Genomic DNA, 14,642 nt, shown 5'->3' on the forward strand with positions numbered 1-14,642 from the left:
TTCTTTCTTTCTTTCTTTCTTTCTTTCTTTCTTTCTTTCTTTCTTTCAATAAGTTGTAGGCCCAATGTGGGGCTTGAACTTAAGAATCCTAGATCAAGAGTTTCATGCTCAGGGTGCCTGGTGGCTCAGTTGGTTAAGCGTCTGACTCTTGACTTCAGCTTAGCTCATATCTCAGTGTTTGTGAGATCAAGCCCCACATCAAGCCTTGTGCTGACAGCATGGAGCCTGCTTGGGATTCTCGCCCTCTCCGACTCTCTCTGCCCCTCCCCTTCTAGATCTCTCTCTCTCTCTCTCTTTCTCTCTCTAAAAATAAACTTGGGGAAAAAAAGAGTTGCATAGTCTACCAACTGCCAGATGGGCACCCGTGGCATTTTCTTAAAATAAGAAAACAGTGAAGTTGGCCCCATTGATTGGCTCCTTTCACAAATGATTGCTCTGTAGCATGCGATGCCGTTTGATAACATTTCACCCACAGTACAACTTCTTTCAAAATTGGAACCAGTCCTCTCACACCCTGCTGCTGCTCTATCAGCTCAGATATATGTAATGTTCGAAATCGGTTGTGGTCATTTCGACAGGCTTCACAGCGTCTTCAACAGGAGTAGATGCCATCTCGAGAAACCACTTTCTTTGCTCATCCGCGAGAGGCAACTCATCTGTTCAAGGTTTATCTTGAGATTCCAGCAACTCGGTCGCAGCTTCAGTCTCCACTTCCGATGTAGTTCTCTTGCTGTTTCTACCACACCTGCAGGTCCTTCTCCACCGAGGGCTTGAACTTCTCAAAGTCATCAAAGAGATTTGGAATCACCATCTTCCAAACTCCTGTTCACGTTGATACTTCAACCCTTTCCCACGAATCACAGATGTTCTTAATGGCATCTAAAATGGTAAATCCCTTCCAGAAGGTTTTCAATTTACTTTGCCAAGATCCATCGGAGGAATCACTGTCTCTGCTAGCTAAAGCCTCACAAAATGTATTTCTTTTTTCTTTTTTTCTTTTACTTTTTTTAATGTTTATTCATTTTTGAAAGACAGAGACAGAGCACAGGCAGGGGTGGGGCAGAGAGAGAGGGGGACACAGAATCTGAAGCAGACTCCAGGCTCTGAGCTGCCAGCACAGAGCCTGACGTGGGGCTCGAACCCAAAAACCATGAGATCACGACCTGAGCCGAAGTCGGATGCTTCGGCTGAGCCACCCAGGTGCCCCACAAAATGTATTTCTTAAATAAGACTTGAAGTAGACTTCTTCAGTCCACGCCCTGCAGAATGGCTGTTGTGCTAGCAGGCTTGAAAACAGCAGGAATCTCGTCAGACATCTCCATCGGAGCTCCTGGGTGACCAGGTGCGTTGTCAATGAGCAGTCGTGTTTGGAAAGAAGTCTTTTCTTCTGAGGAGTAGGTCTCAGCGGTGGGTAAGATATTCAGTAAACCATGTTGTAAACAGATGTGCTGTCTTCCAGGCTTTGCTCTTCCAGTTACAGAGCACAGGCAGAGTCGAGTTAGCAGAATTCTTGAGGCCCTGGGACTTCCAGAATGTGCACGAGCACTGGCTTCAGCTTAGTCACCAGCCGCATTACCCCTTGCAAGAGAGTCAGCCTGTCCTCTGAAACTTCGAGGCCAGGCACCGACTTCTCCTCTGTAGCTATGAAAGTCCTAGGTGGCATCTTCTCTCCGTAGAAGGCTGTCTGTCTACACTGAAGATCGGTTGGCTGTTTAGCGTGGCCACCTTCATTAATTATCCGAGCTAGGTCTTCTGGACAAGTTGCTGCAGCTTCTACGTTAGCACTTGCTGCCTCACCGTGCACTTTTATGTTATAGAGATGACTTCTTCCCTCAAACCCCCTGAACCAACCTCTGTTAGCTTCAGACTTTTCTCCTGCGGCTTCCTCGTCTCTCTCAGCCTTCATCGGATTGAAGAGACTTAAGGCCTTGCTCTGGATTAGGCTTCGGCTTAAGGAAATGTGATGGCTGGTTTGATCCTCTATCCAGACCTCTAAAACTTTTTCCATTATCAGCAATAAGGCTGTTTCATTTCCTTATCATTTCTGCGTTCACTGGAGTAGCACTTTTCATTTCCTTTTCATTTCCGAGAATTTTTCCTCTGCATTTATAACCCTTTGATGCAAGAAGCCTGTCTGAACTTTGAACATGCCTTCCTCACTAAGCTTTGTCATTGCTAGCTTTTGATTTAAAGTGAGAGATGTGCAACTCTTCCTTTCACTTGAACAGTTAGAGACTATTGTAGGGTTATTAAGTGGCCTAATTTCAGTATTGTCGTGTCTTGGGGAATAGGGAGGCCCAAGGAGAAGGAGAGAGTTGGGGGAATGGTCAGTCGGTGGAGCAAGTCAGGACGCACACATTTATCCATTAAGTTCACCATCTTATATGGCACGGTTTGGGGCACCCCAGAACAATTACAGTAGTAATATCAAAGATCACCGATCACAGGTCACCAAAAGAAGTATGATAATAACAACAAATTTTGAAATATTGTGAGAATTACCAAATGTGACAGATATAAAGTGAGCAAATGCTGTTGGAAAAATGGTGCCAATAGACTTGTTCAACGCACTGTTGCCACAAACCGTCAGTTTATAAAAAACACAGTATCTTCAAAGCACAATAAAGCAAAATGCAATTAAAAAAAAAAAAAGTATGCCTGTAATTTTGTCCTACTGACGATTATATTGGCAGAGGAGCCAAAAGTTAGAGGCGGAGGGTTGTTAATGCTTTAGATAACTTTTACAGGACTCTACTGCGGGAACTGTAGGAAATCCCAGAAATTTACCTTCTACTATTCCAAGATTTTTCTGAGGCTCGAGTCCTCAGTCCTAACTTCAGTGGAGAATGATTTATTTCTCTTTACCGATCAACCTGACGAATAGACACGTTGGTGAAATCTTACTATGAGAATTGTAAATTTTTTAAATTGGAAGAGACTTTACAGATTATGTAATTTTTGCAGTTTCCAGAACCGGGCTCCGACTCTCTCTTTATTTATTTATTTTTATTTTGTTAAGTTTATTTATGTATTTTGGGAGAGAGTGAGAGCAAGCACAAGTGGCAGAGGGGCAGAGAGAGAGGGAGAGGGGATCCCAAGCAGGCCCAGTGCTGTCAGTACGGAGCCTGACATGGGGTTCAAACTCAGGAACCATGAGATCATGGCCCGAGCCAAATCCAGTGTCAGACATTTAACCGGCTGAGCCACCCATGCGCCCCTGACTCTGATTCTTAAGCAAGAGCCATTGTCTCCAGGACTTTGCAGGTGGGGTTTCCCATGCCTACTGCCAGGGAGTGTCAGCACACCTTACCTTTCCCCTCTTCTTGCCTATGCTCCCTCCCAGACACCTCTCCCTGTCTGAGTACCAAACATTCCAAATGTTTTTTGTTCTTAGGTTGTAATATATTATCTATGGCTCCAAAGTGGCGGTGATAAAGGAGAAGGAAAGTGATATGGAACAATCAGAGATGAAAATAAACATGCCCCAGACATGAGACAATCCCCTTGGTGAAACTGTGACAGGCCTGAAGAAGTCTAGTTCTTCCCAGTGAGGGAGAGAGAGACAGGAGAAGGTCAGTCTGCACAGGCTCCTTGTAGTGGCTAAACGTGAGGTTATTCTTCCAAAACCAATAGGATTCAAGGCCGTGAATGCTAAAGGACAGTAAATGTCAAGTTAGTCAGCACCTGATCTCTAATGAATATGTAACCTTGCCTTTGTTGTGGAGAAACGAACTGAGATTAGCTGAAATATTTTCTAAAAGACTTTCTTCTACAAGGAGGGTCACCAGCTCTCAGAAAGGGTTTTCTCCATGATCAGATAGGACATGTCTAGAAGCTTACAGTGGCTTTAATCCATAATACATCTCTATGGGTATACAGAGATTAGTGCCAAAGACTCAATATATAATAGTTGATCAGTAAATGTTTATTGAATAAACACCCCCAGGTCAGGTTCTGTATTATTTTTCCTGCTTTGTCACAACTATTTCTATGGATTATTTTTGTTGTCTGTAGTTTAGGAAAAACAAAATCAAACAAGTAATCATACCATCTGCCTCTCAGGGAAATTTACTTGAAAATAGAGGTTTACATCAGATGTACGTATTAAGTCCTGTCATGCCTGATATTCTTTTTTTTTTTAGATTTCATTTATTTAAAAAAATATATTTAAAAAAATTTTTTTTAATGTTTATTTATTTTTGAGACAGAGAGAGACACAGCATGAGCAGGGAAGGGGCAGAGAGAGAGGGAGACACAGAATGTGAAGCAGGCTCCAGGCTCTGAGCTGTCAGCACAGAGCCCGACGCGGGGCTCGAACTCACGAACTGTGAGATCATGACCTGAGCCAAAGTCGGATGCTTAACCGACTGAGCCACCCAGGCGCCCCTAAAAAAAAATTTTTTTTAATGTTTATTCATTTTTGAGAGACAGAGAGAGAGACAGAGCATGGGTGGGGGAGGAGCAGAGAGAGAGGGAGACACAGAATCTGAAGCAGGCTCTAGGCTCTGAGCTGTCAGCACAGAGCCCGACTCAGGGCTTGAATTCACTAACCTGATCATGACCTGAGCTGAAGTTGGACGCTTGACTGACTGAGCCACCCAGGCGCCCATGTAAGATTTATTTAAGTAATCTCTACATCGAGTGTGGGGCTTGAACCACAACCCCAAGATCAAGAGTCGCGTGCTCCTTTGACCAAGCCAGCCAGGCCCCCAATCTTTACCTGATATTCTGAGCCCACCTTCCAGTCATCACCCTCTGTTAGTATGAAAGCCCCTAACTAGTTTTAGTAATCTTAGTAATCTTGCTAAAATTTGTGCTCATGTTATTAGAGTGCTGAACCTGCTAGCTGTCTCTGGTACTCAGAATAAAGTCCAAACTCCTTCACCTAGCATATTAAGCCTTTTGTGATATGATCCCTACTTAACTTCCCGGCCTCTTCTCATCCCTTGGCCCTCTACACTTCAGCCATGCAGACATTTTGGCAGGTTCACAAACATACCATACTCTATCCTTCGAGCTCTTTCTCACACGGTACCCTCAACCTAGAACACTATTTTCTCCTATCTCTCTCCCTCCTAAATTGTCAGGCCTTCAGGTCTTTCTCAACTTATCTTCTCAAAGAGGAAACCTTCCTGGTCACTACCACACCCTTCCTTCTGCCTGAATTTTGTATCTCTTCCCCAAGTCCTCCATGCAAGACCGGAAGTCATGCACTGCTGAGGGTGGGGGGGGGGGTTTATTCACATAACTCTGTCGTGCATGGTGACATGGGGTGTGCAGACACGATCTGCACAGTCATGTGGGGTCATCATGGGAGTTGATGAGTCTTTTAAGTCTCCCGTGTTTCCATCTCTCATAAGTCTGATAATTCAGTACTGACACGGCCTATTGCCATTCTGCCCCACACGAGGGCTCCTTTACAATTCTAGGCCCTGTAGTGAGTGCTGGGAGAAAACGAAGGGAAACTAAAGAAATTAATGTGTATATTCAATTTTAAAACATAACAAGGTTGTGGATAGTCCCATAATGGAACTGTAAATGTCAAAAAAAAAAAAAAAAGTTCTGTGTAAGTACTCCAGAGAGATTATTGTTTCTGGGCATTGGAAAGAGCACAAGTGGAGGGACATTTGAGCTGGGCCTTGAAGGGATGGCCACTGGCAGATACAGTAAATAACCATGTTTCAGACAGAGAAAATATAACACAAAGAGTATAAAGGTAGTCTGTGTGACCCGATTAGATAGGAGTGAATGAGGAGGCTGGAAATAAAGTCAGTGGTGGAGGGTTTTGAGTGCTTCATTAATCAATATGAATTTTATATTGTAGGCAGCAGTCATTGAAGAGGTTTGAGTACAACCAGTGATATAATTAGTTCTGTTTAAAAATATTTTTCACTATTATTTTTTACTACCAAACAAAGCACACCTATTCTTTTTTTTCTCTCTTCATTTGTTCCACAAAAATATACATCAGATAAAGCAAATAATCCCACTCACTAGAGTTAACCATTTCATATAATGCTCCATATTTTTCCTGTGCACATGTGCATGTGTTTATGTATAACTTATTCATTCCTAAGAATGAGATCATTCTCGTCTTTTATGTTTATTTATTTATTTATTTATTTATTTATTTATTTATTAACGTTTATTTATTTTTGAGACAGAGAGAGATAGAGCATGAACGGGGGAGGGTCAGAGAGAGAGAGGGAGACACAGAATCTGAAACAGGCTCCAGGCTCTGAGCTGTCAGCACGGAGCCCGACACCGGGCTCGAACTCACGGACCTCGAGTTTGTGACCTGAGCTGAAGTCGGCCACCTAACCGACTGAGCCACCCAGGTGCCCCTATGTTTATTTATTTTGAAAGAGAGAGAGCACGTGCACACACGAACAGGGTATGGGCAGAAGAGAGGGAGTGAGAGAATCCCAAGCAGGCTCTGTGCTGTCAACGCAGAGGTTGATGCAGGGCTCAGTCTCACAAACCTTGAGATCATAATCTGAGCCACGATCAAGAATCCCGATGCTCCACTGACTGAGCCACCCAGGCACCCCAGAAAGGAGATCATTCCAACCATGCTTTTGGCCACTGCCTTTTTGGAAGTAATAAGTATCTTCTATGAGGAGGCAGATCACACAAACATGATCAACTGCAACAAAAACGTGAGCATATGTAACTATATCCTACTTCACTAATAACATTCAACATAGAAATGATACCCTATTTTTACCTATGAGACGAGACAAATTTAAAAGAATGATCAATATTTAGTTTTGGCAGGGATATAACAAGACACTCTTTATGGATGTGGTGGGAATAAGAATCAGGACTTTAGGAAAGGGAAACCTAGCAATTCTATTCAGAATTTAAAGTATATCTACCTTTGAGGGACACCTGGGTGGCTCAGTCAGTTAAGCATCTGACTCTTGATTCCGGCTCAGGTCATGATCTGGCGGTTTGTGGGCTCAAGCCCTCCACCGGGCTCTGTGCTAACAGCGCAGATCTCTGCTTGGCATCTTCTCTGTCACCCTTTCTCTCTGCTCCTCTCCCACTCCCAATCATATGTGCGTTCTCTACCTCTCTCTCAAAATAAATATGCTTCAAAACTTTTAAAAAAATCTGTATCTACCTTTGAAATAACAATGTCGTATCTGTAAACTTTTCCTATAAGATTCTCTGAGAGACGTTCATAGTATAAATGCACAAAGACGTTTATTGCAGACTTATTTGCGATAGAAGTGCATCCTAAAGGAACGATAAATTGTGGTGTCCCCTACCATATTATGGGCTACTGTGTAGCATATTGAAATGTACTGATACAAAAAGAATGTTTTTGATATGTTGTTAAAAGAAAAAATATCCGAGTGGTAAGATGGTATATGTATTTATAGAAACCGTTCTACAAATCGTACATCTAGACAAGCAGAAAGCATGGGTATGCATTCGTCTATAACGTGTGTATGTATATGTGTGCTCATGTGTTGTGTATTACACCCCCAAAGTTTAACCCTTGTTAATCTTGAACAGGAATGCAGTGAGTCTTTCACTTTTTACTTTTCATATTTTTAAGTAAAAAAATACATTTACAAAAATGAACATACGTTATTTTAAAAATACACAGTGAAGAAGGGCACCTGGCTGGCTCAGTCAGTAGAGCATGTGATCTTGATCTCAGAGCTGTGAATTTGAGCCCTGTGTTGGGCATAGAGCTTACCTGGAAAAAAAAAGAAAAAAAGGTAAAATATACAGTGGAGAGAGGTGCCTGGGTGGCTTAGTTGGTTAAGCGTCCGACTCTTGATTTCGGCTTACGTGATGATCTCACGGTTTGCAGGTCGGAGTCCTGCGATGGGCTCTATGCTGACAGCGTGGAACCTGCTTGGGATTCTGTCTCTCTGCCCCTCCCCCACTTGTGCTCCGGTGCACGAGTATGTGCATGCTCTCTCTCAAAATAAATAAATAAAACATTAAAATATATATATACAGGGAAGAAGCATATACCTAGACATGTTTCCTTTTTTCTTTTTTTAAAACCATTTTTTTTTTAATGTTTATTTTCGAGAGAGAGAGAGACAGAGTGCAAGCAGGAGAGGGGCAGAGGGAGAGGGAGACACAGAATCCCAAGCAGGTTCCCAGCTCCAAGCTGTCAGCACAGAGCTGCACTCTGGGCTCGAACTCATGAACCACTAGATCATGACCTGGGCTGAAGCTGGATGCTTAACCAACTGAGCCACCCAGGCGCCCCTACCTAGACATGTTTTCAAGTCCATATATATACTTATATTTTATTCTTTTTAATAAGGACATAGTATTTTATTGATACCTATACTATTTATTCCTTCTGCAGTTATTGAGAGCCTATTCTACGGCAGATACCAAGCCGGGCATTGAAGGAAACAACAAGCACTTAAAACAGATTAACAGAGAAGGGTCTTCTTTAGGAAGAGTGAGTAGGGAAGTCCTTTCCCAGTAGTGACATGGAAGCTGGGACCTAAAAAAAATATGCTAGCCATGGGAGAAAAAAGCATTCTTGGCAGAGGGAACATATATAGACAGCCCTAAGGTGCAAGAGAGCTTGGTGTTTCCTGGGGAATTGAAAATAATATCGATGTAGTTGTGACTGGTATGTTAGGGAGAATATATAGTGCAAGGTGAGATTATAGGTAACATTTTTTTTTTAAGGTGGCTCCACGCCCAATGTAGGGCTTGAACTCAGGACCCTGAGATTAAGAGTTGTGTGCTCTACTGTGCTGACAGCTCAGAGCCTGGAGCCTGCTTCAGATTCTGTGTCTCCCTCTCTCCCTGCCTCTCCCCTACTCACACTCTGTCTCTCTCTCTCAAAAATAAATAACGTATACAGGGGCGCTTCGGTGGTTTAGTTGGTAAAGCGTCCAACTTTGGCTCAGGTCATGATCTTACAGTTCATGAGTTCAAGCCCCCCATCGGGATTTGCACTAACAGTGCAGAGGCCGCTTCAGATCTTCTGTCTCCCTCTCTCTCCTCCCCTCCCCGGCTCCCACACACGTTCTCCTTCTCTTTCTCGAAATAATAAATAAACACTTAAAAAAAATAATAAAATGAATGTTTACAAACTTTACATGTATTGCAAGTGTCTATTTTCTTTTTTTTTTTTTTTTTTAATTTTTTAAATGTTTATTGTTTTTTTGAGAGAGAGAGAGAGCACAGGTAGGGGAGGGGCAGAGAGAGGGAGACAGAATCCCAAGCAGGCTTCATGCTGTCAGCACAGACAGGCACCCTGCAAGTGTCTATTCTCCAAAACCTTAGCCAGGCCTGGGGATTGTCAGTCATCATACTTTTTAACAATCTCGGTAGGGAGAACAAAAGCAAAAACAAAACCCTTTTTCTTTTCATTTGTTTTGTTCCTAAGTTTGGATGTCTTTTTGTTTTGGCCATTACTGAATCTTCCTGTACACGTGCTTGTTCCTGTGCTTGGCCTGTTATTGTCTTTCATTGTTCACTTTCTTTTATTGCTATGAAAGAGCTCTTTGTATATTATGAAAATTAAGCCTTTGTCATATGAGTTGCACACTTCTTTGCCAATTTTTTTAAATTTTATTTATTTATTTATTTAGTTTTAATTTTTTTATGTTTATTCATTTTTGAGAGAGATAGAGTGCGAGCAGGGGAGGGGCAGAGAGAGAGAGAGAGAGAGAGAGAGAGAGAGGGAGACACAGAATCAGAAGCAGGCTCCAGGCTCTGAGCTGTCAGCACAGAGCTCGATACGGGGGCTCGAACTCCTGAACGGTGAGATCATGACCTGAGCCGAAGTCGGACGCTTAACCGACTGAGCCATCCAGGGGCCCCTTAATTTATTTTAATTAATTAATTTATTTATTTTGAGAGAGAGAGAAAGAGCAAGTCAGGGAGGGGCAGAGAGAGGGGAGAGAGAATCCCAAACAGGGTGTGCACTGACCCTATGCAGGCTGATGCAAGGCTCAAAGCCGCCAGCCATGAGGTCATGATCTGAGACAAGTCGGAAGCTTAACTAACTGAGCCACCCAGGTGCCCCAGTTTTGTTTTTTTTTTTTTTAATTTGATCATGTTTTATCACATAGAGAGTTTTAATTTTAGGGGCACCTGGGTGGCTCAGGTGGTTGAGCACCCAACTCTTGATTTTGGCTCAGGTTATGATCTCACAGTTCTTGGGCTCAGGCCCCACACCGGGCTACCTGCTGGCAGTGCGGAGCCCGCTTGGGATTGTCTCTCTTTCTCTCTGTCTGCTACTCTCCAGCTTTCACCCCCTCCCAAAATAAATCAATAAACTTAAAAAAATGGAAAGTTTTCATTTTCTGTGGTCATGTTTATAAGGTTTACTCTTTATAACTTGCATGTTACAGGTTTTGCTGAGAACAGATCTGTATTTTAAAAAGGCGATTATAGTGATAATGAAGTATATGATTATACCTGGGGAAATTGAAGAAAATGGGACCAGTTGGTATTCACTGCAAATTGAAGCAGTGACTGACTATGAGCATGGGGAATAGAAGACAGATTTGAGGGACTTTTTTTTTTTTTAAATATAACAGCTTGATTGAGATACAGTTCATAGCATATAATTCACCTACTTAAAAAAAAAGTGTTACAATTCAAGGGTTTTTAGTATGTTCCCAGAGATTCACAACCATTAATCAATCTGAGAACATTTCATCACCCCCAAAGGGGCCCCACAACCATTAGCAGTCTTTCTGCATTCTTCCTTAACCTCTCCCAGCCCTTGGCAACCACTAAGGTACTTTCTGTCTCTCTAGATTTGCCCATACTGGACATTTCATGAATGGAACCATAAAGTACAAGACCTTTTGGGACTGGCCTCTTTGACTTAGCATATTTCAAGGCTCATCCATGTTGTAACATGTACTTCTTTCCTTTCTGTGGACAAATAATATTTAATTATACGATGATAATCCTGCATGTGTTTATCCATTGATCGCTTAATGAACACTTGGGTTTTTTTTTCCATTTTTGACTCTTATGAATGGTACTGTTATGAACATTATTATATATTTTTTTATTTTGAGAGAGAGAGTATATGGCAAGCAGGGAATGGGGCAGAGGGGGAGAGGGAGAATCCCAAGTAGGCTCTGGGCTGTCAGCACAGAGCCTGATGCGGGGCTCAATCTCACAAACCATGAGATCATGGCTGAGCTGAGATCCAGAGTCAGACACTTAACCAACTGAGCCATTCAGGAGCCCCTGTTATGAACATTCATGTGCAAGTTTTTATGTGGACATAGGTTTTCAATTCCCTTGGGTATTTACATTGGAGTGAAATTGCTAGGTCATACAGTAATTCTGCGTTTAATTATTTTCCAAAGCACTGCACCATTTTACATATACACCAGCCATATGCGAGGATCCTCATTTCTCCATATCCTTGGAACAATTCTTATTTTGTCATTTTTATTATAGCTGTTCTAGTGCATATAAATTGGCATCTCAATATGAGTTTAATTTGCATTCCCTCAAAGACTGAAGATGTTTCTTGCTTATTGGCCATTGGTGCATCTTCTTTGAAGGCATGTCTGTTCAAGTCCTTTGCACATTTTTAATTGGATTATCTTTTGTTGAGTTGTAAATTCTTTTTTTTCTTTTTCTTTTTTGTGAGCTCTGTGCCCAATGTGGGACTTGAACTCACAACCCCAAGAGATCACAAGTCGCATGGTCTACTGACTGAGCCTGCCAGGTGCCCCGAGTTGTAATCTCTTGTATATTCCGTTTATGTTCTTTATCAGATATATGAATTATATTTTCTCATTGTATAGGTTGTTCTTTCACTTTCTTGATGGTATTCTTTGGTGTTTTGTTTTTGATGGTATTCTTTGAAACACAAAAGTTTTATGTTGATGCAGTTCACTTTATCAAATTTTTCTTTCCTTACTTGTACTTCTGATGTTATAACACAAAAAGCTTTGTCTAACCTAAGTCAAAAGTGTTTATATTTAGATTTGTGAACCATTTTGAATTAATTTTTAAGTGAGGAAGGGATTCAACTTCATTTTTATGTTCATGGATATCCAGTTGTAATGGCACCATTTTCAAAATAAACTTTGATCTTATCAATAACTAAGCCAGTATTGAGGGACATTTTTTTTAAACTTTTCCTTTCTTTTTTTTTTTTTTTTTTTTTAATATTTCCAAGAGAGAGAGAAACAGACCATGAGCAGGGGAAGGGTAGAGAGAGAGGGGGACACAGAATCCGAAGCAGGCTCCAGGCTCTGAGCTGTCAGCACAGAGCCTGACGTGGGGCTCGAACTCATGAACCGCAAGATCATGACTTGAGTGGAAATTAGGTGTTTAACAAACTGAGCCACCCAGGCACCCCTAGGGACATTTTTTTAAAGCAGACTTAAAAGTACTTGACAGTTGGAAAGTGAAGGAGACAGAAACATCAGAAATTTTAGTTTAAGAACTAAAATTAACTTCATTAACCATTAATGGTAACTTCATTAATCAAAGTGGAGAAATCAGTTGGGGGAGGAAAAGCAGAAGCAGATTTGGAAGATCTGTTTTGAGCATACTGAACTTGAGGTATTTATAGGGTATCCAGGTGGAGATTCACAGCAGGCAATTATAAATTTGCTATGGAAATCAAAAGAATGTTTGGAGTAAAAGCCAAATTTTGAAGTCCCTTCTGTGAGTGAGGTTGAGACCACTTGAGAATCGGTTCAAAGATGAACCTGATGTTTAAGAGTCATTGAAGAAGAGTCCAATGGAGAAAGAAAAAGAGTAGAAATTAGAAAAGTTGAAGACTACCTAGAAAATGGTGTGGGAGCTGAGAGAGATTGAGGTTGGGGGGGGTGCTCATTAACAGTTTAAATGATGAAAAGAAGGAGGCACCTGGGTGGCTCAGTCAGTGGAGCATCGGACTTTGGCTCAGGTCATGATCTCACGGTTTGTGAGTTTGAGCCCCGTGTTGGGCTCTGAACTGACAGTGTAGAGCCTGCTTCATATCCTCTGTCTCCCTCTCTCTCTGCCCCTCCCCAGCTTGTGCACTCTCTCTCTCTCTCAAAAATAAATAGACATTAGGGGCGCCTGGGTGGCTCAGTCAGTTAGTTAAACGTCTGACTCTTGGTTTCTGCTCGGGTCATGATCTCACGATTCGTGAGTTCAAGCCCCACATGAGGCTCTGCGCTGACAGTGTGGAGCCTGCTTGGGATTTCTTCTCTCTCTCTCTCTCTCTCTCTCTCTGCCCCTCCTGTCCTCTCTCTAAATAAATAAACCTAAAAATAAAATTAAATAAATAATCTTTTTTTTTTTAATGATGAAAAGAGTATGCAGTGGACGATAGCTAAGAAGGCCACTGGATTTACATTAGGTTATTCGTGTCTTTTGCACCCGAAGCTTCAACAGAGAGGTTGCAGTGGAATGTGGGGAAGAGTGCTTGAACCTTCAAGCAAAAAAAGTTTTTTTCCTTTGGAAATTATTGCTAAAGACTGTACCTACCACAAGGAGGGCAGAGTGCTTTTCTTTTGCTCCAATCCTGTCCCTATACTCCAAAACTTAAAACAGCTCAGATAAGCCTGGAATGTCATAGCAAGACTTTCCAAAGACTAGGAACGAAAAAAAGAAAAAAAGAAGATTGCAGCTTACGATTAATAGATATTTCTCTCGGGGTGCCTGGGTGGCTCAGTGAGTTAAGCGGCTGACTTGGGCTCAGGTCATGTTCTCTTGACTAGTGGGTTCGAGCCCGGCATCGGGCTCTGTGCTGACAGTTCAGAGCCTGGAGCCTGCTTCCGATTCGGGGTCTCCCTCTCTCTCTGCCCCTCCCCCACTCATGCTCTCTCTCTCTCTCAAAAAATAAACCTTAAAAAATTTTTTTTAATACATACTTCTCTTTCAGTGAAGTGGTTCACTGAAGACTTATCTTCCTGAGAAGCTCTTGGCCTCGTTCCATTTATCAGAGGCCAACTGTCCCTTGTACCTCTTGGGAGGGTCCTCAAACACATCAAACTCAAAGTCTCAGGGAACGAGGTCCAGTTTCCTCGTACATATGTGTAAGAGCTCTGGTTTCCTTTTTCTGGACTTAACCTCTTTTCTCCAGATAAAAGAACGTCTACTTCTTTGAAGGAAACCATACCTTCTCACAAGTATGTCGCCATAGGCACAGGCCGTAGCCTATTTCCATAAAATAAATAAAAGTTTCAGTCATACCAAAGATATCGCTAAGTAGCAGGTGTGTAATTTCATACAGAGGTCCGAACTTCTATGCAGACCACTAGCTATTCTGATATATGTTGATGCTGAATAGGAGAGAAAGAAATAGAAACAGGAAGTATAGAGTCCTCTTTGGAGGAATTTGACAATGGAGAGTACCTTGACAGAGTCCACAGAGAAGTTGAGGTATAGGAAGGATGAGAGTATTTCAGGATGCAGGTACTTTAGAATTTCATTGGTAATGGAGCACCTGGGTGGCTCAGTCGGTTGGGCGTCTGACTTCAGCTCAGGTCATGATCTCGCGGGTTGGGAGTTCGAGCCCCGCGTCGGGCTCTGTGCTGGCAGCTCAGAGCCTGGAGCCTGCTTCGGATTCTGCCTCTCCCTCTCTCTTTGCTCCTCCCATGCTCATGCTCTGACTCTCTCTGTCTCTCAATAATAAATAAACGTTAAAATAAAAGAATTTTTAGACTTTC

General features: G+C 42.2%; 1 protein-coding gene across 7 annotated transcripts in view; it reads left to right on the top strand.

Annotated features, from left to right (window-relative positions):
* The window catches only part of SLC2A3 (solute carrier family 2 member 3), an 87,691-nt gene that overhangs the window by 14,965 nt on the left and 58,084 nt on the right, over positions 1 to 14,642 (top strand). For 5 of the 7 annotated variants that reach the window (XM_049627056.1, XM_049627053.1, XM_049627052.1 and 2 more), the window contains exon 3: positions 8,342 to 8,440. The exons of the other annotated variants lie outside the window; for them this stretch is intronic. In XM_049627056.1, the coding sequence (XP_049483013.1) occupies positions 8,342 to 8,440 (99 nt within the window). The remainder of the gene's footprint in view (positions 1 to 8,341; positions 8,441 to 14,642) is intronic. 7 annotated transcript variants of the gene reach the window in all.

This window comes from Panthera uncia, chromosome B4, assembly GCF_023721935.1.
Source record: "Panthera uncia isolate 11264 chromosome B4, Puncia_PCG_1.0, whole genome shotgun sequence".
NCBI lineage: Eukaryota > Metazoa > Chordata > Mammalia > Carnivora > Felidae > Panthera > Panthera uncia.